Here is a 23,615-nt window from a genome sequence, read left to right as displayed (position 1 = left end):
TCTTACTATGATTGACGCAACTGGAGTTACAGAGCTCAGAGAGGCAGGCTAATAGAAAAGAGACTAAAGCAGAGGTAAACACACAGGCTGCAGACCAGAAGATTTCTGCAAGTGAGGACAGGGTAAGCTAGGATTTGTGGGTCACTGAAACTGTAACACCATGTTTTTCAGACCCTCTCATAATGCCAGCGATGACAATTAACAGTACAGTTCAAACACTTCACTGCTGGAGTTACCTCCAGCCGTGGCCATGAGCAAATTAATGTTAGAAAGCAGTTCTTTGTTACAGTCTCATCAATCGGGAACTCAGTAGCTATGATACTAATGTCATAAAGATGAGCTGGGTGAGAGGCTCAAATATGACTCTCACTCAACACGATTTTCTAAGAAGCCCACCCACTTCTAAAAAAACCCAGTGGAATTCATGGCCAAAGTCATCTCAGCTCTTAAGCAACTCCTGCGCAGACCACTCCTTATTAATAGCAGCTACAGCATGAGCAGTTAGGGCATGTTTGCATTTAGCTCCAGCAAGTCTCTGCCATAAGTTGCAACAGAGGCAATGAAAATGCTCCAACAGCAGGATTAGCCATACTTCATCTGGACAGGAAGTGGAAATAATAAAACTGCATAAAGGGAAATCTGGTTAAAAAAGTTCTGTTATGTTATGAGTTATGTTATGTGTCCAGCTTGTTTTTCAAGAGAAACTAGGTTAAGGACAGGTACTTATAACAGGGAATAATAATGGTTGCCATTGTCTGTGAATCAACAGGCAGAGCTGACGAAAAGGGTGGATTCCTGGTAAGAGAGTGAAAAAAAGAGTGGGAGAGACAGAGAGGAAGGGTGAAGGGCAGCACGTGAAGGCAGGGAGTGTGTTGTCTGAGCGCCATGTGCTTGGGCCAAGCGTGTGAGTGACTTGAGCGGTTCACGTCACTGCATGACTCATACTGGAGGAGGCTGGCGCTCCACACATCTCCATTCACATACACACAAACCCATCCACAAAGGTAATGTGTGCAAGTGCACCAACTGTCTAAAAATAGACAAGCACACACAGACATATACAATAAACATGAGACACACTTGCAAAAACACTTATCAACACAAACATGCACACTAACCAGAGAAGCCAGGAAAGTACGGGAAAGACATTATCCTCTCCTGCAAGTGACTGAGCAAAATAATGGCAGGAAGCGCATTGAAATCTATCCTGATTGGCCAGAATATGGAAGACACCGGACTCTGGTGCTGACAACTGGTATAATTCGGGACAAAAGCTTGGCTGACTGAATAATCACGTACTTCTGCACAAAAATGAAATAATGATTACTAATAAGGAAGTATGACACGGACGGAAATGTTCTCATTGACTGCAGATTCTTTTGCCCATATGTCATAACACTGACTCAAAAATCACCAATGTGGGTTTTACCTAAGAGCAGCTATATACAGTTGTATGCAATATGGGAGTGAATACTACTCTTATTAGTATCATACGCCTAAATGTGCCCAGGTCCCATGGGCACAAAGTATTCCAGTAGCAGAGACTTAAAGTCATGAACACCACAAGGCTACTTGTTCCTAAACATATAATGTAAACCAAATATGGATAATAACTCCGCCTGTTCAGTTTTTGCCAGGAAACGACATCTGTATAAAGAAAGGTACCAACTGTAATTTTAAAAAGTCTGATCTCAATACCTGCTGGCTCAGTTTCAACTATTAAATCATTTATATAGAGTGCAAACAGTGTAGGGGAAAGCCATACCCTTGTTTCACACCAAATAGTGCTTAATTAGCATATACATTAGCACACACCCAACTGGGGCTTGATACAGAGCTCTCAGAGCCTTGTAAAATTTCCCATCAACACCAGATTTCAATCACTTGAATCTAAGATCATCATGGTTTACACTATTGAAAGCCTTCTTCTCAGTATAAGGATGAGTGAAGCTTGGCATTCAAAAGAGTCACCAAAGCATGGAGAGAGAAGCAGCAGCACATCATTAGTGACATACATTTATGAATCGAGTGATTACATTTTTCTCAAATTAGTAAAATATAACTGTACCAACTCCATACATGAGTTTTCAGTACATGACAAGGGAGTTGTGGAGAACACTAATCTTGGCAAGAAGAAGGTTGACGAACATGATCAACACCCTACATTCATTTCAGAGGTGAAGATGGAAAGTAATGCATAACTCACATGGGTGGCAAAACATCTGTATGTGAGTTTAAATATTCATGCAAACGCATAAATGTCTGCATCGGAGTGGGGAGTCATATTTAGCCCTTCATGCATATGTATGAGCGTGCACACATATGGCACAACCAATCTGCACCCTGCCAAGAATATCTAAGGGTGCATGAGTGCAAACAGGCACTACTGTCACTCATGGTGATTCAGTGTTTGTATACATGGTGTGAATTTTTTTCTGTATGTGTGTGTGGGAGGGTGAGGGTCTCCTCTTCTGAAAATGGGAAACAAGGTTTGTCAACCATGTGTAGAGCTGCACATTCAAACGGAGCTTCAAGCTGGTCTGTTACAGTCCTATACAGCCACTGGCACATGTGTAACATCTACATATACTACTGCTAGAGGCTGCTCACTGATATGTTACACACATGTACCATCACACACGTGCACACATACCTCCTTTCCTCTGGTTCTGGGCTGTACAAACAGATGAATGCCTTTCTCTTCCACAGGGGCCGAGCCAAACAGGTGAGGCAGGGGTGCAGCTGTCTGTCGTCAGCTGTGTGAGAAGCAACTATAACAAAACAACAGGCGTGTTTAGAAAAGGTATGGACAATTCTTCTCCTTTGACATGCTCAACCTCATCTTGGCGTGAGTAAATATGAAGGATCATGAGCTAGAAAAGCTACTACCTACACAACAAGAGCATCCTCACGCAGCTGCGTTTGTAGTTGAAACAAAGATCTTCAGGAAATGTATGGGTTACTTTTCTTCATGCTAACATGTTTCAGTGATTTTATATAATTTTTTTAAAGTGTTAAAATTTATATTGGAAGTCTATGAGAGGAATGTTTGAAGGTTGAAATCTCAACAGCTACAAGTGCCAAAGTATTCATACTTCATGGACAGACACCTCACGTGGAAATGCTCAACATATGACAACATGGTGCCACTAGCACCACCATGTGCTCACTTATTACATTTTGGATAATAACTGTAACTCTGAGGTGTAGCAAAATGATATTTGTTTGTTCCTTGGATGATGATTTGACTGGCACAGACCACGTCCATTTATGTTGATGAAGTTCTTTCGCCATTTTAGATTCTTTGGCCAGCAACACTTTTTGAGCTCAAACAAAACATTCCGTTTTTTGGGCATCACTTACTGTTCGTCTGTAACTGGTTAGGTCATAATGCTAAATTGGATTGGAACCAAGTTTAGGACTGTTGTACATACAGCCACACTGCACAAGCTTGTAACATTACATTGAAACATGATATTTCTACAATTTTGTTGACTTTAACAAAGTGAAACTTGTTAAAAAGTTCTCCATAAACATGTGTTTGACATATTTAAGCACGGCACCAAATTCAGCAAAGTTGTACAGATGCTGCAGAAGCATTCAATACAATTTCACCGGTCAGTGACACTAAAAGTGTTGAAAGATGGCTGCTGTAGCAGCAGCTTGCAGCTGGCAGCAGCTGGGAGCGGCAGCTGCAGCGAAGAGCTTCGAGCTCTCACACGCATTTCTTCAGGAAATGCACATTCGAGTTATGTATATACTACACTTCCTCCTTACGCAATACACAGGATCTGATGTCATCACAACTTGGATGTTACAGCTGCATGTAAAAAGCTAAGGGGAATACACTGAGCCTTTAAATTTAGACAAGGCAAACTGATGACAACATTTTATGACCATATGAAGATCTTAATATAATATTTATGAAGAAAGAGGCCACACACAGGCCAGACTGAGTGGAATTGTGACTCAACCACAAGTTACACACCTCATTTTAAATGAATACAAGCAGGCATGAACTGAAACATCTTTGGCTTTCTCAAAACACTCTTGGGGTCAACAAAGGTGAAGATCATCGATTTTATTGACATGCAAACTCCATGGCTCATCAATCCTCATTACAGACCTGTTACACACATTTCCTGGACAAATCCAGATAAGACCTTGAATGTCTCATCTGGCCACCAGGGCGCTACTCCAATACCAGGTTTGATCTCTCAGGGCGCAGGGCCGTATTGATACAGTGTGTACTTCCGTGGCTACATGCTGCTCACACACACAGCCAAGCTCATGGCCGGACGTCACAGGCATACATAATACATGAGAAAGTATGAGATGAGGGGCAGTGTCCTGTTTCTCCTCTAGAACTGCTGACCTGTGCATCCCCCCCTCTCTCACATCATGAGGCAAGTCCTTATCTAATGAATCCAAACCTGCATCCCTCTGCTGAGTGTGCATCTACTGCAGCCAAGTGCACTGAGTGGGGAAATGGGCCGGCAACACTCAACAGAAGACAGAGTCTGCTGCACTGATCATCTCATCAGGTGAGCAACTAAGCAGCTGCTGAACTCGTCCCATGGAGAAGTTATTATGCTTTCATATGTAGAAGTGGGGTTATACAATACACCTCCATTAAAAGCTAAAGTCAAATTCAGGTTTGCAGGAATGAGCAAATGATGCCCAAAAATACCTCACAACAACACTTTGCTGCCAGATGTATGAAGGAACCAAAGGCTCTTGCAGAGTAAGCTAACGTTAGCGCTGCCAGGAGGCTACTGCCCCCCCGCGGCGGCTCGGTGTCAATACAGCTTACGTTTGAATGAGCCCCTCAGTGGCTGAACATACAGTTGTCTGGTGCCATCTAGTGACAACATTTCCACGACTTTTACTGTCAAGGGGTTCCTGAACACGAGGTGAAGTGATGCGACCTCACCCCCTTTGTTTTAGCTTAGCTAGTTAGCAGCAGTTAGCACTTTGTGTTACCTTTCATAAGCAGTGTCCTGCTCCGCCGTTGGCTCGAGGATATCACTGGGTCGGTACTGACACGTTGTAGCGACATTTTTTCAACGAGGTCAAAGTAATTCGACATAAATGTCGGCACTGGTGTATTTAGGTGTGTCAAACCATGACAGAATAACTTTGACGCAGCAGTGAGACCGTTGGCTGTACCACGCGCGTGGGACTGTAGGGGTCAGTGACGTCATGCGAAGCAGGAAATCAAATCCGGGAAATGAAAGGTTTCATGCAGTGTGACGGAAGCGTTTCCTCTGGGAGCAGCTTTTCTCTGTTGTTCAGTTCAAAAAGAGAAATAAAGTTGGTGGAAAAGTTAAAAGGACTTCCCGGAGTTACCCTTAGGATATTTAAGAGTGTTTGGTAAATAAAAGCAGACACATAAAAGGATATATTCACTCCCAAAACAGACTCAACCCTTCAAGGAAATGTCTTTGCAGACTGGGGAGAAAAAAAAAAGTTTGGCTGCCTTCATACAAATGTTGGATCTAAGTTGAGAAAGTTCACTTCAACACTCTACAGAATATCCTTGTAATTCCCATTTAGCAATCTGTCACACGTGTGTTGCCTTGACTGTATTATTTTTGAGGTTCAATAAACAAAAGAACACATGGACTACATTTAGTGAAATATTGCACCACATGCGTATTCTCTTACATAATAGCAGAATAAATTGATTTGGCTGGGGTATTTTCAGGGCTGTTCCATTTGAAAAAAAAAAAAAAAAAAACACTCCACATGTGACAATGAGTCAACATAAACAGGGAATGGAGAAGAAAAAAAGCCCACAAACAGACATAATAATGCCAAGTTTAATTATTACCATTAACTTGAGTTTTTTTAGCTGTGAAAAATAAGAAACTTTATAACAATTCATAGAGGAAACACTTTACCCATGACTGACCACATTTGGCTGAATAGAAACCAGTTGACAGTGTAATCAATACAATGTAGAAATGCACATCAATTCATGGATTTTTTTTTTTTTAACTGTTTAATTTGCTTTGTTTTACAACTGTGACATTCTCTTCATAAATCACAAGAGTGAACAAAAAGCAGTAATATTTACAGTATAAACCCAGGAATACCATCCATTTAGGTCTCAACTGCCAGGAGAGAGGATACGCAGAGTGTGAGGAGATGTAAGCTTTAGAGAAAGTGTTTAATATCATAAAAAAGCCCAGATCTGCTGGGACAGTGTAGGCAGAGGAGGTCAATGAGTTGTCTGCTGCCTCCCTCAGCAGCTATCTGTGCCCTTGAGCAAGGTTCTTGACTCCCAGATACACAGAGGAGACTTCTGAGTGATAAAACTTGTGATTTTACAAAGTGTGTCTGTTCATTGTGCAACTCTTCCTCTTTGCAAATCCTCTGTGGAGCTCTGTAAGAAAATGTGATTATTATCTCCCATCTCACTCAAATCTTGACGTCAACCGAACTCCTCATTAGGCTTTAAATCAAGCCGTTTAAGCACCAATGACATCCAGGCTTCACAAGTCTGAATCTGTTAAATACAGTTCTTAAAAAAAAAAAAACAACTTCCATTAACATTTTAAATATTCTCATCATTTATCAGAAAATAAGACATCTTAAAGTCACAACCTCACGAATCAAAATAAACTTTGATTTGATTGTGAAAAATTATGTTCCTACCAGTCAAGAGACAACTTAAAGCCACCGAGTGAGTCGTCACATTGTGTTAATCAAATGAAGGTGCAATCAACAGTGGGATCAAAGTGAACCACAGTAGTGAAAATAAATACAAAACATTAGAAAAAATCTAAACCCGGCAAGTCAAACTTACTCAAAGCACAAACACTGAAAGCCCACACCTCAGTTCACCCATATTGTCATCTCATCTAAATACAGTGGCCATTTCCATGTGAACATCGTGTCCCGTCCATCAAAGTCTCTGCTGCCGCCATGGTTACCCAATCTCAGGAATGCCATCCTTCCAGTCCGGGCAGCCGGTCACACACGATGAGTATCACAGCAATGACGGAGGAGCCACGCTGAAACTCCCCGGGAACACTGTGATCCCTGGTGCGATCATCCTCGCCCACTCGTCAGATGGCACTGGCACAGCAACACATAAGCGCACCAGGCGATATCATCTCGAGTGGCCCCAGGAACTCATTACAGGCTACATGCCTCTCACGCCGCATCTGACCCCCATTCCCTTTTCAACACACGTTATTAATGGCACCCAGCTGTGCGGGGAAATGGCCGCTCCATTTCTCAGTGTTCACATATGAATAGGTGACTGATGTTGGCGTGCATTGCTCTCTGGGGGAGAGTGTGTCTCACCCATACAGTTATTGGAGGTGAGATGTAGCCGCAGTGTCAGAGTTAAAATCAGTCAGTACAGTCTTTGCACATGCATCCATGCACTTAAAACAATGGCAGTTTCAAGGGCCGTTTTAATGTTTGCCCTTTTAGGACTCATACTAAGTTTATTCCAGTAGGAAATAAAAGCATGTGTGATGCCAGTGTTTTTTAAGTTCCACCAGTGTCTGTTGAGGTGAGCATTCTTCTTCATAAAGTGCTTTTGCATCATCTTACCACTTACTATAAAAACATCACATTTTTACCTGTTTGACATCCAAGGATGAACTATCTCAGGGGAACATACTTTTCTTACAAAACAACTATTAAAAATAAAGGAACGTCCCTTGAGCTCAGTTCACTTGCAGGAGCAGAATTCATAGACCGGAGGTGCTACTTTGTGTATCGTCCGAGACTCGATGTGGCTCTCAGTGGTTTCTTCTGGCCTTTGGGGAATTGGCGCAAAACAAAGTCAAAGTTCGCCGTTGTAGACATGGCATAGAAGACGTTGGCCTTGTCTGGTATGAGCAACTCTGAAACCAGAGAAACAACATGCATCATCAGAGAGGTTTGCGTTTTCTTTCAGCACTATTTCAGCAATTCTTCTGATGGTTGAGTCACTCTATTCTGACCTCTGTCCTGGGAGATGACCTGCGTCAGGGTGAAGTCCTGCCAGTTCATGTTCTCAAGGTGATGCTTCTCCAATGCCCTTTGAATCACCTGTGCAGTTTTGTCCTGGCTGGTCAACTAGGAAAGACAAAAATTATAAATGCTATAAAATACACTTTAATGAAGATCCTTATATTAAAGTTCCCTCCACTTAAAAATTTGATTTGCTTGTTGTTATTTCACTTGGATATTTGAGCTTCACTGTGCAGAATGACGGATGTAGAGGAAAGTTTCTCTGTGCTCGCCACAACGCCAAGAGGTGAAGCTCTGATGCTTGAGGATAAACTCACCAGGATGCTTTTGTACATGTTGCCGTTGTTGTGTCCCAGGTCCACGCTCACCCTGACGATACAGGAGTCGGCCACCTGACGGTTGTACACCGGCAGGGAGGTCATGGACACGGAGCGTTTGTGGTGGGAGGCCAGGGTGGGCTTCGGCCGAGCCCCGCCGCAGGACGTGGCCGGAGAGCAGAGATCCGTCCGGCAGTCAGAGGAGGAGCCGGAAGGAGTGGCGGAGTCTGGAGAGGAAGCCGCGGAGGAGCGTGGGGAGGATGAGTTAGAGGAGGACGAGGAGGAGGAGAAGGCCTCAGACACATTGTTGCAAGAGCTGTGAAAGGACTGCCGGGAAGATGAGACAGAGAGAATACTGATGAGTGCCGCTGGAAATATTGTGTTTGTTCTGTCTCAGAATGGATTGTTCTGCAGAGATCGACAAAGCTATTGAGCAGCAGTGAGAGCTACTCCAGCTCAGCTGAGGACCCACTCAACTGAGATTCCACTTGTTGAGGGCTCGTGCTAGTTTCGATGGCCTTTCAAGAGGATCTTTTGTGAAGGGAGATTATATAAGTTTCCAAGTTTTAAAAGCAAGTTGGTGTATTTTACTGCGCATTAGAAATGCTTCAGGGGTTTGTTTGACTGCTTAAAACAGGAGGATTGTTTGTGGAGTGAAAATAGTGGATGCTGTGCTGAACACAGAGGCCCATTCAATGACGGCACAGCACGACAAAGACGCCAGTGTTAGCACAACCGAGGACAAACGATAGACAGAAAACAAGCCTATGAGACATGAGGCAGAGACACGCACACACGCAAACAGCTGTTCACCTGCAGTCTGATGGAACAGGCTGAGTTTGGGGAGGAGAGATCCTCCATCTCAGATCCACTGGATCCAGAAGATGTCACGCTGATCTGGTCAGCAGGGAGTTTTTTAGATCCATCGCTCACCGTCAGGAGACTGAAGACAGACATTAAACTTGAGCTTGAATAAAAGAAAAGCCAATTTCATGTTGATAATAATGCTGGTTTATATGAATTCATTCAACAGATACTATTAACAGGTACTGTCAACAGTGACTGCGTGACCTTCACTGTTGAAGTCTGTGTGCACAGTAAAATGTGCATGTGCTGTGTGTATTTGAATATTCAAATGAGACCACAGCGTGATACTCACGAGGAGAGTTTTTTTGTGAGTGTGCGGTGGCTCCAGGGGGTTGGCGAACACAAATCCACTGGAGGCTCCAGCTGCCTTGACAGCTCATAGCTGCAAAAGAAAAGAAAAAAAAAGAACAGAAATGAGAACTGAAATCCTCTGAAACTGTGCTCTTGGTACTGATCTGTCAGTCTACAGTGAGGGCAGAGCAACTTCTGCCTAAAGGGTGTATCCAGGAGTGTGAAGTGTATTGGAAATACTCCATTTTCTTGGTTTTGAATGTTTGTCAGCAGAAATAACTGTTATTTCTTATTTCTTTCGCTCAGACAGTGACAGGGTTACAGCCACGTCTCAGGTGCCATTACTCAGTATGGCGGGACATTTTGATGAATTATCGTGCACACTAGTGGTCTACACGGTCTACACGGGGAATGAATTGTTTAATGACAGAAGAAGAATTACAGGGCAGATTTTACAAGGCACATTTTAGATTACGTAACTAAACTTTTATTGAACTCCCAGCAGACTTCCCTCTGCTTGTGACAGGTTTATTGTGTGATGTTATGTGTCTCTTTAGCTCACCTCTCCTGGTCAGTGAGCAGCTTGTGTCCCTGCAGCCACGCAGCGATTCTGGGGTGATGAGGCAGGTTGTACTGGGAGCAGGACGCCTGCAGCACACGGATCTGCGACAGAACCTCAAACTCCTGTAGGGAGAGAGAAATGTCGCTGAATGAACAGAGAGAAGAAGACGATGTCCTGACATCTGTGTGGTTGCATAACCTGCCTGGAGCAACAGGGTACAACAAAATGGTATTTCAAACAGTTACAAAGCTGCTGTAAAATGGTCCTTAAAGAAATGAGCAAATGTTCAAAAGGGATCACCAAAGGTCTTCAAGCTTTCAGTATGTCATGTACTAAAAAACCAGTGTCTCCATTTACTTTGACAATGCAAATACACCATACACACCCAACCACAAGCATGTACTGCGCTGACAGAACGTTACGGGGACACCTTTGTACTTTATGTTTGACCACTGTGGGGAAAAAAAAGAAGAAATAAAGGGGACTACATAAAAAAATGGCACAAAGAGGAACAACTTACCCTCCTCCTCTTCTCAAAGTTTATGAGTCCACCCTGTCAAAAGAGTACACGATTACTACAGTACTTTTTATATATATTATTTATATATATTCTATTTATTGCATGTATCACTCATATATCAGTTAGATCAAGGAATGACCAAAAAAACTATTCATAAGCAGGATAGAAAGAATGATACATGGACTTTACTACAGTACTTGAGTAAATAGAGTTGTTTACATTCTACCATTGCTAAATTGGAAATGAATGCACTATATTGGTCTAATATAAATATTAACCTTAGATGAGCAGAGTGAAATAGAGTAGACTTTTAATTCCTATAAGGTATGAAAGAACATATTTTACTGTACAGTATCTACTTAACATTGAATGTTAACAGTGTCAGAGTCAGGAGCTACATTATGTACCTCCACAGTGTCTGGCAGAGCAGTGTCCAGCATGGTGAGGACGGTCAGATAGGTGCCCAGGTAAGGAACCACTCCACTGGAGGTACTCTGCAGAGACACATGTAAGCACACTGCCTGTTAGGGTTACAGCAGCAGTTTCTTTTCCTCGCTGTATCTCATTATTTGTGTCTTTTAAATACAGTTATTAACGTTTTTTTATTGCTTGAGACTGGACGACATTCACACAAGGCGAGTCCCAGTTAGCAGCACTGTGGGTTCATGTTACAGCCCAGGAGAATGTGCATATGACTCATAAAGACCCTGGTCTAGTCTATTATTACTGTCCTATAATCCTGGTGATCAGAGGCCATTTGAAACTCACTCAGCACCGAGCAAGGCCAAAGATAGGTTTGGGTATCTGCCATGACAGAAATACTCCACCCACGCTGAGGTAAATCAGCTCTCTCGGGGCTTTTGGAGTTGTATAATATAGGAGAGATTTTGCATGTGTCTTTTTTGAAAAGCTGAAACTAAACCCTGCCTCAGGCAACAAGAGTCTAAGACAGTATCACATGAAAAACGATCACATTTTGCAACATTCCTGCAGTGAAACGGTACATTTAATGCAGCAGAAAAGGAGGGTCGCACTCAACCTCTGGGATATATGGGGCACTGGGCTTCATCTCACGTCTTCAAAACATCTCTCTTTTCTCATGCTGAGGTGTGACTTACCATCTGTCTGGGGATCGGACACCGCTTGGATATCTTTGGAGAGATGTCATCCACAGTTGCTTGGCCTCCGTCCTGTCGAAGTAGGTCATACAGAGCTCCAGTCAGTTGAAGGTTATATGCACATACAGTGCACTGGCCCATTGTCAAACATAAGCGATTCAAATCAAAAATAACCTGACATGATTGTTTTTTTTCTTCCGCATGCACGTGTGTTCACATGTATAAATGCTCAATTGTGCACACGCACACACAACGATGTGAGCCAACTGTAAACTGGCTTATGAAACCAATTCTTTCACACAAGAATAAGATTTATTACACATTAACTTGGATATCCTGTTTAATAATTATCTCTTGAAAGGGAGGGAGGCCACATCCAAGCCTTTCCTCTGAAGTCTTTGTATGCAATGTTGTTGGAAAAAACGGCGATTAGGCTTTAAGTGAATGTAGGATTAACCGTGTTTACGGAGATAAAAGCTTCCTTTGGGAAAGACCACACCTGAGCACTACGACAGCGAGAAGTGAAAAGGAGGAGAACAACAGCCAGCCAGACATGTGAAATGATTTCCCAGAGAAGAATCTCTTTGAGTGTTATTGTGAAGCGGCAAAGACAGGTTCAAGTTGCTCGGCAGTTTTGATCTGTCTGTGATCTATTGACTCTGGAGTCCTTTCACTGTAACTAGACACAAGCCACCTCTGACGCACTCGCCTAAAGGAGACAGCAGAGAAGAGAAAGGGAGCGTAACGTGGCTGAGGCCTCTAGTTTCCCATTAAACACTCTGTTAAACATTTCTGTAAATATTAACTAAAAAAAAAATGAATTGTTTTAATGATTAAAAAGAGAACTTCATGTACTCTGAGTGCTTCAAAGGACAAGCGTTCGCAAACATGTTTGTAATATGCGAAAGACTGTTTGTGCTATGTTCTTGATCTACAGTCCATATCCTGTTGTGGTTATGGTCACATTTTCTGTATTAAAAGACCGACCTGTAATTCCAGTATTCAGATCACTGCAGGCACCCCCCCCCCCCCCCCCCCCCCCCCCCATCTTAAACTGACTGCAGGGACTGTATGTAACATCTGCAGTGGTTGTTTGCATTGGTAAACATTAACCCTTAGATGCACAGGTATGGGAATTTATATATAAATTACATATATATATTTACGCAGCCAAACGGTTTTACTTTTAATTCAAGTATTATATTATCTAGACTTTTCACCTCAGAAAAACAATAATATTACATAATTGATAGCTGTTTTCCATGTAATTTACACCCATGTGATGAGTATCTGCTACAGTATTAATGCAATAACTCTACTTTATAGCTTGTGAAGTAACATTACCGCACTTGTAGATAGACTGCTGACATTAGTATGATAGCTAAGTGGTTTTAGCTTAGTAGCTAAGTGGCATTATGTAGAGAGACAGGCTCTACTATTTGCAAGTGCAAATGTGATGACAAAAATGGTAAACAGATATTACGAAAGTCAAAGTGTGCTCATGTGGAACACAGATGAATATTTTGAGAACAATTAGATTAATATGGTTCACTTTTGGCCCACTTCTGGAAGAGTATAGGTTCCAGTGGCCGATGCATGTCCAGGTCAACACTGTAAACGCTGAAGTTAATCTAGCTGGGTTTTGGGTTTTGTTTTTTTGCAAAACGAGCAGTTTTCTCCTCACCTCCACCAGGAGCTCTCTGTTGGTCAGAACACAGTTCTCATCAGGAAAGGTTTCCCAGAGGTTATCAAACATGGCCATGCTGTCCCTGCACAAAGAGCACAGACAATATGCAGTGAACACGCAGACATTTAGTCCAAAACACTTTAATAATTAACTATTTTACACAACAAATGGTGTTAATATTTCACATTTCACTACTTGGCCCATGACCAGATTTTTATGGCATAAAGTGAACAGCATGAAGTTATGCTTCAGTTATCCTTGACATTGTAATGACTTACCGCAGTTTATGACCTGACATTGAATATGGGTCATCTGAAAACTAGACATTTGCTGATTTGCTCTGTCACTGACATAGAATTGCACCCAGTAAAAGGTTCAACGTCCTCATTAAAGGACAATTATGTAGAACACAATATAAACATAACCATAGAGACAGACAAAAGTTGTGGCCTTTGGCTATAACCCAACTCTACCTGCTGACGGCAGCCCAGGTCTTCCTCAGCCTGTAAACTGCATTGGACTGAAGGGCCGACAGGATCGCCTTGAGAGAGGAGAAGTTCTTCAACCGACGACAGTCCTGCAGAAGAAACAGCTTGCATTCAGTGGATTCACCTCATTCCAGTAACCATGCCTTGTGTTGCTGATGATGACGAAGCTCTTATGAAGTCTTCTCCAATACCAGCATACGTACATGTGTTCTCATTTTAACACTGGCATACACTGACAGACAAACTTGGATGAACTTAATCCTCAATCAGTTTTTGACTGACCTGTGCTACTCTGATCCACATCTCTATGATGCGGGCCCGTTGAGCTGGTGTAGTGGGAGGCCGGCGGGAGGAAGTGGGACTGGAGGTGGCGTCCGTCGGCAGGCACAGCAGGGACATGATGACCTGGTTGGTAATGGCGTTGAACTGTGTGATGGTGGCTCGGATGGTGGGAGACATGTTTTCCTTCTTGTCTCTTTGCGACCACACACAGCCCAGACACTGGTAAGGCACCACCTTGACAAATAGAGCCTGAAACACCATGGAAACCAATCGTCAGCCCTTAATCAGCGATGTAAAACAACAGAAATTTGTGAAATGAAATATGTCCTCCCACGTACAGAGTCCATTCGGGTGAGCTGTTCGGCAATGGCTGCGGCGGAGAAATCCATGATGCCACCTTGATCCAGAGAGTTATCACATCCTGAATCCTCATCACCAGAACCCTCCTCATCCTGCTCCAGGTCTGCCTGGGCAGGACTGACATTTGTCTCAGCTTCTGAGAAAGCACAGAGCAGGAATCAAGCAAATGTGAGCATGGCTTTACACAGGAGGATTTTCACATTGCTGACAGCTGCCATGATGGTATGGCACACGGGAACAGGTCTTATCACTGTCTATTATGTTACGCGATGGAAGGTCACCTTCTTTCTGTAACCTCTTGAGCAGCGCCTCAGCCTGTGAAGCCAACGAGCAGAAGTTGGGCTGGCTGCGCATGTCCTGGTGAACTGCAGAGCTGATCCTCAGGTGATCCAACAGCAGCCTGAGTGCCGCGTGCAGGGGAGGATCTCTGAAGTCCTCACTGTATTCATCCAACCATGTCTGGACAAAGGTCAACAGAGGGCTGAGGAGGCAGTGGAAGAATCATTATAGTTTAACTATTTAAAAGACCCAGAGTGACACACTGGAAATGAACCACATCAGGGTTCAAGCACACTGAAACGATGCTCAAAAGTCATCCACCTACCTGTGGAAGCATTCACTGTTGTCCAGATCTGAGTCAGCGTTGTCCCTATAGGAGAGAACAGACTTAGCCACGTACTTTTCAGGCTAGTTTTTGTACGTTTCCAAATTATTATTTGCTTCGGCACTGCAGCTATGCTAAATGAGGCCTTGATTCATGCCAACCACAGTCTAAAACTGCTCAGTGGATAATTGTTGTTGTTGAAAACCTCAAGATAATGAGCACCTGCTAGGTACTTATTATTACATCAAAGCTGGTAGGAGATGGTTGCTTTGTCAGGGAAACAATGTATAAAAAGGTCGTGATGTATCAGGGTGACTTTGCATGTGCAACAACGTGTTGTTTTCCTACAATCAAGCACAAAGGGGGTGGAGGTTCATGTTCAAAAAGGAGCCTCGTGTACTTTCTGATCAGGGGAAGACAACCAAAAAAAGACTAAATGCTAAAATGTTAGCAGTTGCAGTGGCTGAAAAAGAAAGAGAAACCCAAAGCAGCCAGAAACTGAAGCAGAGTGAGTGCGAATGTGAATTTGAATATGAATGAGGGGAAACTGAAATCAGGAGTGTCATTCAGTTCACCATTAAAGGAGTAATTCAACATTTGTGATTGACACCTCTCAGGCCTGTATGCTAAGTATGAAGCTACCGGCAGCAGTCAGTTAGCTTAGCATGAAACTGGGAAACAGCTTCATATTTACTCTGCAGATATGAGAGTGATGTCAATCTTTCAGCTCACTCTCAGCAAGAAAGCAAAATGTCCCAAAATGTAAAATTATTCACTTAAGAAAAAAACCAAAGCAGGCATACAGAGGGACAAAGGGTGACTGTACCTCTGGAAGAGCAGCTCTGTGAGCTTTGAGGAGCTGGTGAAGGTTCTGTAGGTGGAGAGGAAGATCCTGCCGTAGTCCTGCTCCTGGCAGCCAGGGTCAAGGAGGTGATTCACAAGCAGGTCCAAGGTGGCGGCCTTCAGACGGCGCACCTTGCACGTTCGATACTGGACAAACGCACAGCACGGACTCGTCTCACTGGGGTTGGAGGAAGGGACGGGCTCCCGGCGCAGAGTGACCCCATAAACTGCACCGTCCTCGAACTCCTCGCCCCACTCCTGCACTGGATTCTGGGGATGGTAGAGGTGGGAAAAAAATGTTTAAGGTTTACACCAACACTCACTCTGAGGGCGTGGCAACCATCCAATGTCCTGTGTGTCGAAAATATACAGGTACGGGTCACATACACAAATACATATCTAGTATGTTACTGGTAACAACATTAGGGTCAGACTGGGCAGTGAGGAGGTAAAAATAGCAGCCTCTATGGCCAAACAGCCAGCTGAACTCACACACACACACACACACACACACACACACACACACACAAACAAGTGACACAACACCACTGAGACACACACACTGATCCCATGTGAACCACAACAACAACATATTGTTTGCTTATACTCATAACCATCATTCCAAGCCCACAGTGACGTGACTGTACAAACAGATTAGCGTGTACTGATGATAATTATCAGATGATCCACTTTACATGCTGCCGTTAGACAGTGCTTAGTCTTCAATTCCACAAATTTCCCGCTGCACGGCAACCTGAAATTTCCCAGAGTGTTGCAGGTTCACATGAGTGTTTACGGACAAATACGGGCTTATCAAAAGGTTAGCACATCCAATAGTACATCAAAGCAAAATACCAAAACAAATGCAAAACAATGCCGAAATGTCAGCGAGCTCCCAGTTTCAATCGCCGTCACTAATCCTCTGATGACCACTAAAGAAAGAGCCCTGGACGCCTGCAGGCTGTCACTTCAGACATACGGGCTTTTCATTACATATTCAGACAAGAGGTCAGACTTTGTTTGACTTCAGCGAGCTCAGTGTTTAGAGTGAGACAACACTTGACACAACATACAGAGAGCAGGGTTTGAATCTGAATGGTGAGCGTCTTGTTCAGGCTTTCTGCTTTATCTGAAGTAATAACAAGACAACAGTAATCGTTGTAACAAAACTGGAATGGTTTCTCCTTTTTTTCCCCATTTTTGTTTTTTTTGTTCACCTTTCCATAATCAAAATAAAATTCAGCTTCGTCCTCAGACACACACTCTGTATACCCTTCATATCTACCTCTCCATAACATGCACTCAAACCTGAAGACACCTCTTCACATGCCCTCTTTGAGCTCCATTAAAGGAACACCCAAAGTTAGAAATCTTGTGAGAGACACACTAAAAAAAAAGCAGTCAAAATCTACTGAGGCTGAGACTCCCTGACTTTGAGTCCAAATGTGCTCAATCCTACATGTCCCATAATGCAGCTGAACAGCATCTGTCCTTACACTCTCCCTGCCTGGAAAAGCCCATATCTTTCAAACTTCACGGCCCAGTTTAAAAAACAGTTTTTCAGAATCTCAAAGCCTGAACCGAGGAAACCCCGATGACATCACCGCAACATCATCAGGGTTATTTTGTCAGACTTTAGAAAGGTCCTCCAGAGCGACAGAAGACATGAGACATACAGGGGTTTTCACGGGATGAGCAGTACTGCCCTGAACAAGTCAACCAAACTTTATGTGTAAAGTCAGCAGAGAGATCCTTTAAATGTGGTTCATCATAAGACCAAACGTCAACAACATGTCATGCATGACTTCAGTCTGATCCATCTGGTTTGTACTCAAAAGCTTCACAAATCTACACAGAGGCCCTGGAATGAAAGCAAATAGATGTTCAGGTGTGTAATCACTTTGTTAATCCTTAAACATCTTCTGCTTATCTTAAAAAAAAAAAGTATTTGTGAGCTTCTAGCTTTATATCAAAATCCTGTTTGGACAAAATGGGAACACTGCAAACATCACGACACACTGCCTGTGCTCATAATATGTATTTAAATTGAATTATCTACATAGGAGGACTCATCCTCTTATGTAAATGATTATTTAAATGTCTTTATGTAAAAGACAAACGTTAGCGAGTGCCGTCCAGTATCACACACAAAGCCTTTTGTCCCTCATAGAAACTAGGATCTCTTGTTGGCTCCACAGATGGTAAACTGTGCATTGTGTCCTACTGTTTGTGTCAGCGATGGTGGTACTAAGCACTACAAGTCAAATTTGAATCAGAAGTAGAAAAATGAAGGCTTCTCCTTGGTGGAGCCTTTAATATGAAGGGAATAGCAGATCAAGGAGCAGCCAGAGGACTCATGTGTCCTAAGGGACAGAGTTTAACGCGGGGAAGTCAACACGGTTATAGAATCTTTTGCATTTACATCTTTTAAGATGTTTCTCAAGCTGCTCTTTCCAAAAGACCCTGTGGCTTTCCAAACATCTCCAGGTAATTATTGCTTCAGAAAAACTTGCTCTGTGAGTCAGCTGTTGATACATGAGAGGCACACACAGCTGGAGCAGCCTGTGGACTGCAGGTCCCCTGAGACACACTGGGGACAGATTTACTGTGGGATACATGTAATCGACAGAGATTATAAAAGGAGGTATTTGCATATGAAGAGGGACTTGGAGACCCAGAGATCACTTCACATACTAATGAGAACAGTGACATTACAGATCCCTGACCAGCTCTGAGTGGCTCCATGGAAATAACATGCATTATAAACAAAGACTGCTCAGCTGAGTTCATGTATGGATCACTTTATTCTGGGATCACATCAAACGTTTCTTACCATTGTCAACTCCCATTTTCCCATCTCGTCCGGTCGCCTAAGGAGTGTTTTCCATCTTGACAGGAACTGCTGGACTGAAAATCAACTTCCACCTTGTGTGGCGGTGCGTTTAAGGCTGCATCTTCACTTAATAAAGGCGTTTTTTTAAAATTACCTTGTTCGGGACTACATGCACGCGCCTGTATTACAATTAGAAAGACGGCTTTCTCTGCAAAGTACGGGCTACATTTCACGCCTGCATAGAAGAGTGGAGGGCTGTTCCCATGTGACGGTCTATGCCGGGGCGAAGCGGACCAGATCTGAGCCGTTTCCTCCGCAGAGAGCAGCGGGGCCCGCCGACAGGTCTCCTCCCTGAAACTCACCGGGCTTTATAGTGGGAGGCGACTCCCTGCTGCAGGAGTGACAGGAGGTGTGTCTGTGAGTGTGATTGTGTGTGTATGTGTGTGTGTGGAGGGGGTGTCAGTACAGTATGTCAGTGACATTTTAAAGCAATGGGAAATACAATTATTCCATTTCCTGCCAAGTGCAGATCACTGATCCACTCTGTAGGGTGTATATGAAGCTGTATGCTGTTAGCATAGCTTAGCACAAAGACTGGAAGTGGGGGGAAACAGCTAGCTGCGGTTCATGTCATTCATGTATGGGCATGCATCGGGGTCACAGAGGTGACCATTGGTTTCTCTAAAAGATAATTAACCTGCTGTGTTTGTAAAACTATGGTGGCCCTGAGGTCAAAACACAGAGACATATCACATACTGCATTTCAGAAACAGTGAAACACACTTATTCTGATCTTTCCACAATCCACAAACTCTTCTAACCATGTGGCTGGACAGAGCATGAAAACACGGGCAGAGATCTGATCGTGTAGTCTTTGAGGATTCGTGTTTTGAAGCGACCTAACATGGCAGGTTAATTATCTTTAAGAGAAACTGAGAGTCGTGTCTGTGACTTGAATGAAGCGTATGCTTACGCATGAGAGGCCCAAACTGGGGCTAGGGACCAGTCCAAAGTACCTCAAATGTTCACTAATTAACACGATACACCTCGTCTGTTTAATCTGTACAAAACAAGTAAAAACAACAGGTTGTGGATTTTCTGGGGGGTTGTGTAAAGGATTATTTCTTAGCCAAGCACAATGACTCCATGGAGTCTCATCTTCACCAATACATTATACCAATACAGTTCTCAGAAAGAGCAAAACCACATACAGTTAAAATGAAATGTCAGAATTTCAAGATTTACATACAAAACAATGACTTTGTAAAATGTCTTACATTGTTACAGATTATACCCAAAACTATACAAAGCAGTTAAAATTGGCTCCACCTCAGAACAATAAAGTTTGCTTAAATGTTAAAACCACCAATAATAATGATCCAATAATATAATACTGACAGAGTGAATTCTTATTTTTGATGCTTTAAGTAAATACTGGAGTATTTTCCTTGTTCAGTATTGCTATTTTTACTGAAGTGTATTATCTTAATACCACTTCCACCAGTGTACAAGATACAAGGTTTCTCCTGCTTCACTGAAAAGTTCATTCTCAGTATTTGTGAACTGCATGCTGGACCATGATCGGCTTCCAAACTGGTTGTCACAACATTAAGCCCTAAAATCCTGCTTGTAGGTACACGTCCCAAACAGGGATTTAAGGTGAGCACAGAGAAACTTTCCCCCTTCAGTAGATGAATTTGAAAACAGCCTTCAAGTGTCAGATTCATATATAGGACATGCATTTTTCTGTACGGTGAAGCAACAGTAAGCAAAACACATTTTTGAGTGAAGTGGGACATGTTTGTCATGTTGTTGAACGGCGCAGAGGGAGTGTCAATGCACCTTTCCTGCACATGATGCGTATTTAAAGCGGTTAAAGCTAAAAGTCTGAATGTTTTCTCCTGTTCCTGGTGCATTGATTAGAGAGCTTTTTGAAATACAAGAACAGCAGCAGACAAAATTCTGAAAGTTTAAAGCAGCAAAACAGTGTGAGGATCATATGACTGTCGCCTCTCGTGATCTACGGCACTGATAAGATGACAATAGTATGTTACGGTGGAAGCTGCAGATTTCTATCTCGTACACACTGAGTGCGTGAGTATGTGTGTTTATGTTTCCGGCAATACCTTCACAATCTGACCTACAGCCTGCAACACGGGCTTTTCCAAGACACTGAAAACATGCTTTAGTCTTCTGTGAGAGACAGCTGTTCTTTCCTGACTGTGGCATTTTACCATGCGTCATCCTCACAGCCGATGTGAAGTCCACCTCTTCTTGTCCAAGTGTAACGGACAACAAACACATCACACGCTCTTTATTTAGTCAAGACCAGACTTGTCTCACGGGGTGAATTACCGAACCACTGAGCCACATATGCAAGTCATGCAATTAATGAACGGCAAATGTTTTATCTTGGGTTTCAAGTGATGTATTCAGTACTCAGGCATCACACAGGAGTCATATTCAAACGGTTTGTTTTGAGCTCTAAAACAAGTGACGCAAGTGACGTTCATGTTTCCTCTTCATCTAAAAGCTTGGAACAGATTTGGTTTCCATCAATTACGCTTCTGTATTGAACCCTCTGACGCCTTTGGGTGTGGTTCTTCCCCCAAGTGCCTTTGGAAGGGATGGTATCATACATTAGCCCAGGCTGCAGGCATGAATGTGGCTCCATACTTTGTATATAATAATATATTGTTCAAGTTCACTTGAAGAGCATTTCTGAAGGTCTGAGCAGACATTGCTCATTTTGATTCTTGTATTATGTATAACTATTATGGGGCTTTTGTATTTAAAAAACAGTCAATCCAGTTTTTTCCTGTAAGGATGAATATTACCGGTCGAGTTGAAGGACAACTGAGGTACCGTATGAGCAACACAAAGAGTCTACAGCCATGCAAGCTGCTCTGTAAGGCCATACGTAGATACAGTGGAGTTTTGAGCTAAATGCTAATGTTAGCATGCTAACAATCACACTGCTAATATGCTGATTTTTAGCATGTATAATGGTTACCATGTTCACCACCTTTGTAAGCTAACATTTGCTAGCAAATACAAAAATTGGACAAACAAAATATACATTTTGAAATGATGGTGGAACTAAATGAAACATGATGATGATTGTCACTAAGAATCAAAGAGGTCAGCCTCATGGTGGTGCTTGAGGAAAATCACTAAAGTCAGTTGGAATCATTATTGTGGGCCATGAATGTGAAAACTGGCTGTTGAGAAAGTTCAGCCCGGTGGACCAGCCGACTCCCAAGAGCCATGTTGCTAGTGTAGCCAAAAAAAAAACAAACAGTACACATTACGTAATTCTCAGGTATTTCGCTGTTCAACACACTCCCACCTCTGCATGTCACCTATCAAGAACAACAAATTGAGAAAGACTCAGTGGTCCACTGAATATTTCCATGTCTGCTTTCAGCCATGTGAACACCTGTCAGGCATCACATGGCAACTTTTGGCACCCGCAGTGTCTTGGCCAGGGAGGAGCGTTCATGAATTTGACACACCCATTATGATCAACAGTATTGCCTGACGGACTGACATCAAACTGCCTCAGAAAATCCATGTAATTCAGGAATTCAAAGACTTCAGCACAAGGCTGACACACAAAGGTTACAGCAGGGTTAAGGAATGCAGACAGACAGTTCTTTATCAACACATCACAACAGACAAATACCTTTTGAAACCCTGAGCACTCCTCAGCCTCGTGAAAACACGTCTGGCAGTGTGTTCATCACTTCAGGACATTTGAGTTTGGTCTGAATTAAAAGTTCAACTCACAGTTCAACAGATGCAGCCATGTTTTAAATATTACACCAGTGTTAGGGGAACCGCACCTCAATTCTTTAAAACTGTGCTAGTCAATATTTTTAGAGTAACACTTAAGTAAAAACCTGCCCTGTGTTATGTGGCAGATGTCGCTTGTAACGACAAACCCGACAGCAGTTCCCCTCAGCTGTGCGGGGCGTTTTAGGGCATTTCAGGGCATCGTTTTAGTTTTACAGCCCCCCGCGTTACGATGTGCTTTCTCTCACTGCGCTCATTGTTTCAAGCTTTAGTAATGAGCTCTTTTGAGTAAAAAAGCTCTGATAAACCCTCTGTTTAGCAGACAGCTGACAGACAGTTAGCAACCATGTGATGAATATACATTTAGCAGCTAAAGAGCTTGATAGAAGTTGGTAGAGACCAAAAAGTTAAGATCCACTGAAATCTGAAATGACATGTCTGATTGGATGTAAACCTCTGGAGATGAAAGAGGTAAAACATGACTCATACCTCATGAACTTCATTACCAACCTTTATTCAACATAAAAATACTTGACATTGAAACATTTTGAGAGCTTACCAAAGGCTGCATTGCTTATTGTTGCCAAGGCCACAGTGGCACATATCAAGTGCATACCAGTCCGTCTCAAGAACTCCACCACTCCTGCTGATGACTCAACCACACAGGCTGTGCAGGTGTTCTCCATGGAGACTGGAATGAAAGAAACCACTCACTGACCACCAGGCCTCATTGACCACTCAGGACCTCTGACGCAAAACTGCAAAGAAAACAGCATCTTTTGTGGATGGACTCTTGAATTATCGCTCACTGTTTGACTGCAAACAAAATGAAGTCATACTCCCCCGGGAACGCTGAGGATGCTAATGACATGGCTGAAATCCTGAGTGTTTACTGTGCTGATGGAGTTTATTGTGCAAAGGTCGAGGACTGTCTCCACTGAATGAACATAACCTTTGGTGGAGGTGTGATAACACATCAACCCGTCCTTTCAAAGCTACCTCTACAAACCACAAAGAGATTGATTCCAGTCCAAAAAAACACAATAAAAGTAGGTAACGTTACACAACATTAGC

General features: G+C 42.9%; 1 protein-coding gene across 2 annotated transcripts; it reads right to left on the bottom strand.

The window, feature by feature from the left end:
* Positions 1-5,998: 5,998 nt before the first annotated feature.
* Positions 5,999-19,091, bottom strand: rgl3b (ral guanine nucleotide dissociation stimulator-like 3b). Of its 2 annotated transcripts, none has more exons than XM_076753316.1 (17): positions 18,747-19,091; positions 15,897-16,183; positions 15,071-15,115; positions 14,748-14,947; positions 14,445-14,602; positions 14,107-14,355; positions 13,810-13,913; positions 13,334-13,418; positions 11,650-11,721; positions 10,939-11,025; positions 10,532-10,564; positions 10,012-10,133; positions 9,451-9,540; positions 9,105-9,234; positions 8,292-8,618; positions 7,965-8,079; positions 5,999-7,865 (listed from the first exon to the last, which is right to left on the bottom strand). In XM_076753316.1, exons 1-17 carry the CDS (start codon positions 18,768-18,770, stop codon positions 7,726-7,728), a joined length of 2,268 nt encoding a protein of 755 aa, XP_076609431.1. In that variant the 5' UTR covers positions 18,771-19,091; the 3' UTR covers positions 5,999-7,725. The 2 variants fall into 2 exon arrangements, with proteins under 2 accessions (XP_076609431.1, XP_076609432.1); XM_076753317.1 differs by having other exon boundaries at positions 14,445-14,599.
* Positions 19,092-23,615: the final 4,524 nt, after the last annotated feature.

Source organism: Chaetodon auriga, chromosome 16 (genome assembly GCF_051107435.1).
Source record: "Chaetodon auriga isolate fChaAug3 chromosome 16, fChaAug3.hap1, whole genome shotgun sequence".
Taxonomy (NCBI): Eukaryota; Metazoa; Chordata; class Actinopteri; order Chaetodontiformes; family Chaetodontidae; genus Chaetodon; species Chaetodon auriga.
Note: the sequence above shows the minus strand (reverse complement) of the source record. Positions and strands in the feature narration are given on the sequence as shown.

Bases quoted from the DNA above. Each gene is read 5' to 3' on its own strand.
- rgl3b (XM_076753316.1), bottom strand. From the start codon at position 18,770: ATGGGAAAATGGGAGTTGACAATG. The intron at 16,184-18,746 runs GTAAGAAACGTT...TACCATCCCCAG, and splicing joins GAAAATGGGAGTTGACAATG to AATCCAGTGCAGGAGTGGGG. The intron at 8,619-9,104 runs GTGAACAGCTGT...TCTTCCCGGCAG, and splicing joins CCTGTTCCATCAGACTGCAG to TCCTTTCACAGCTCTTGCAA.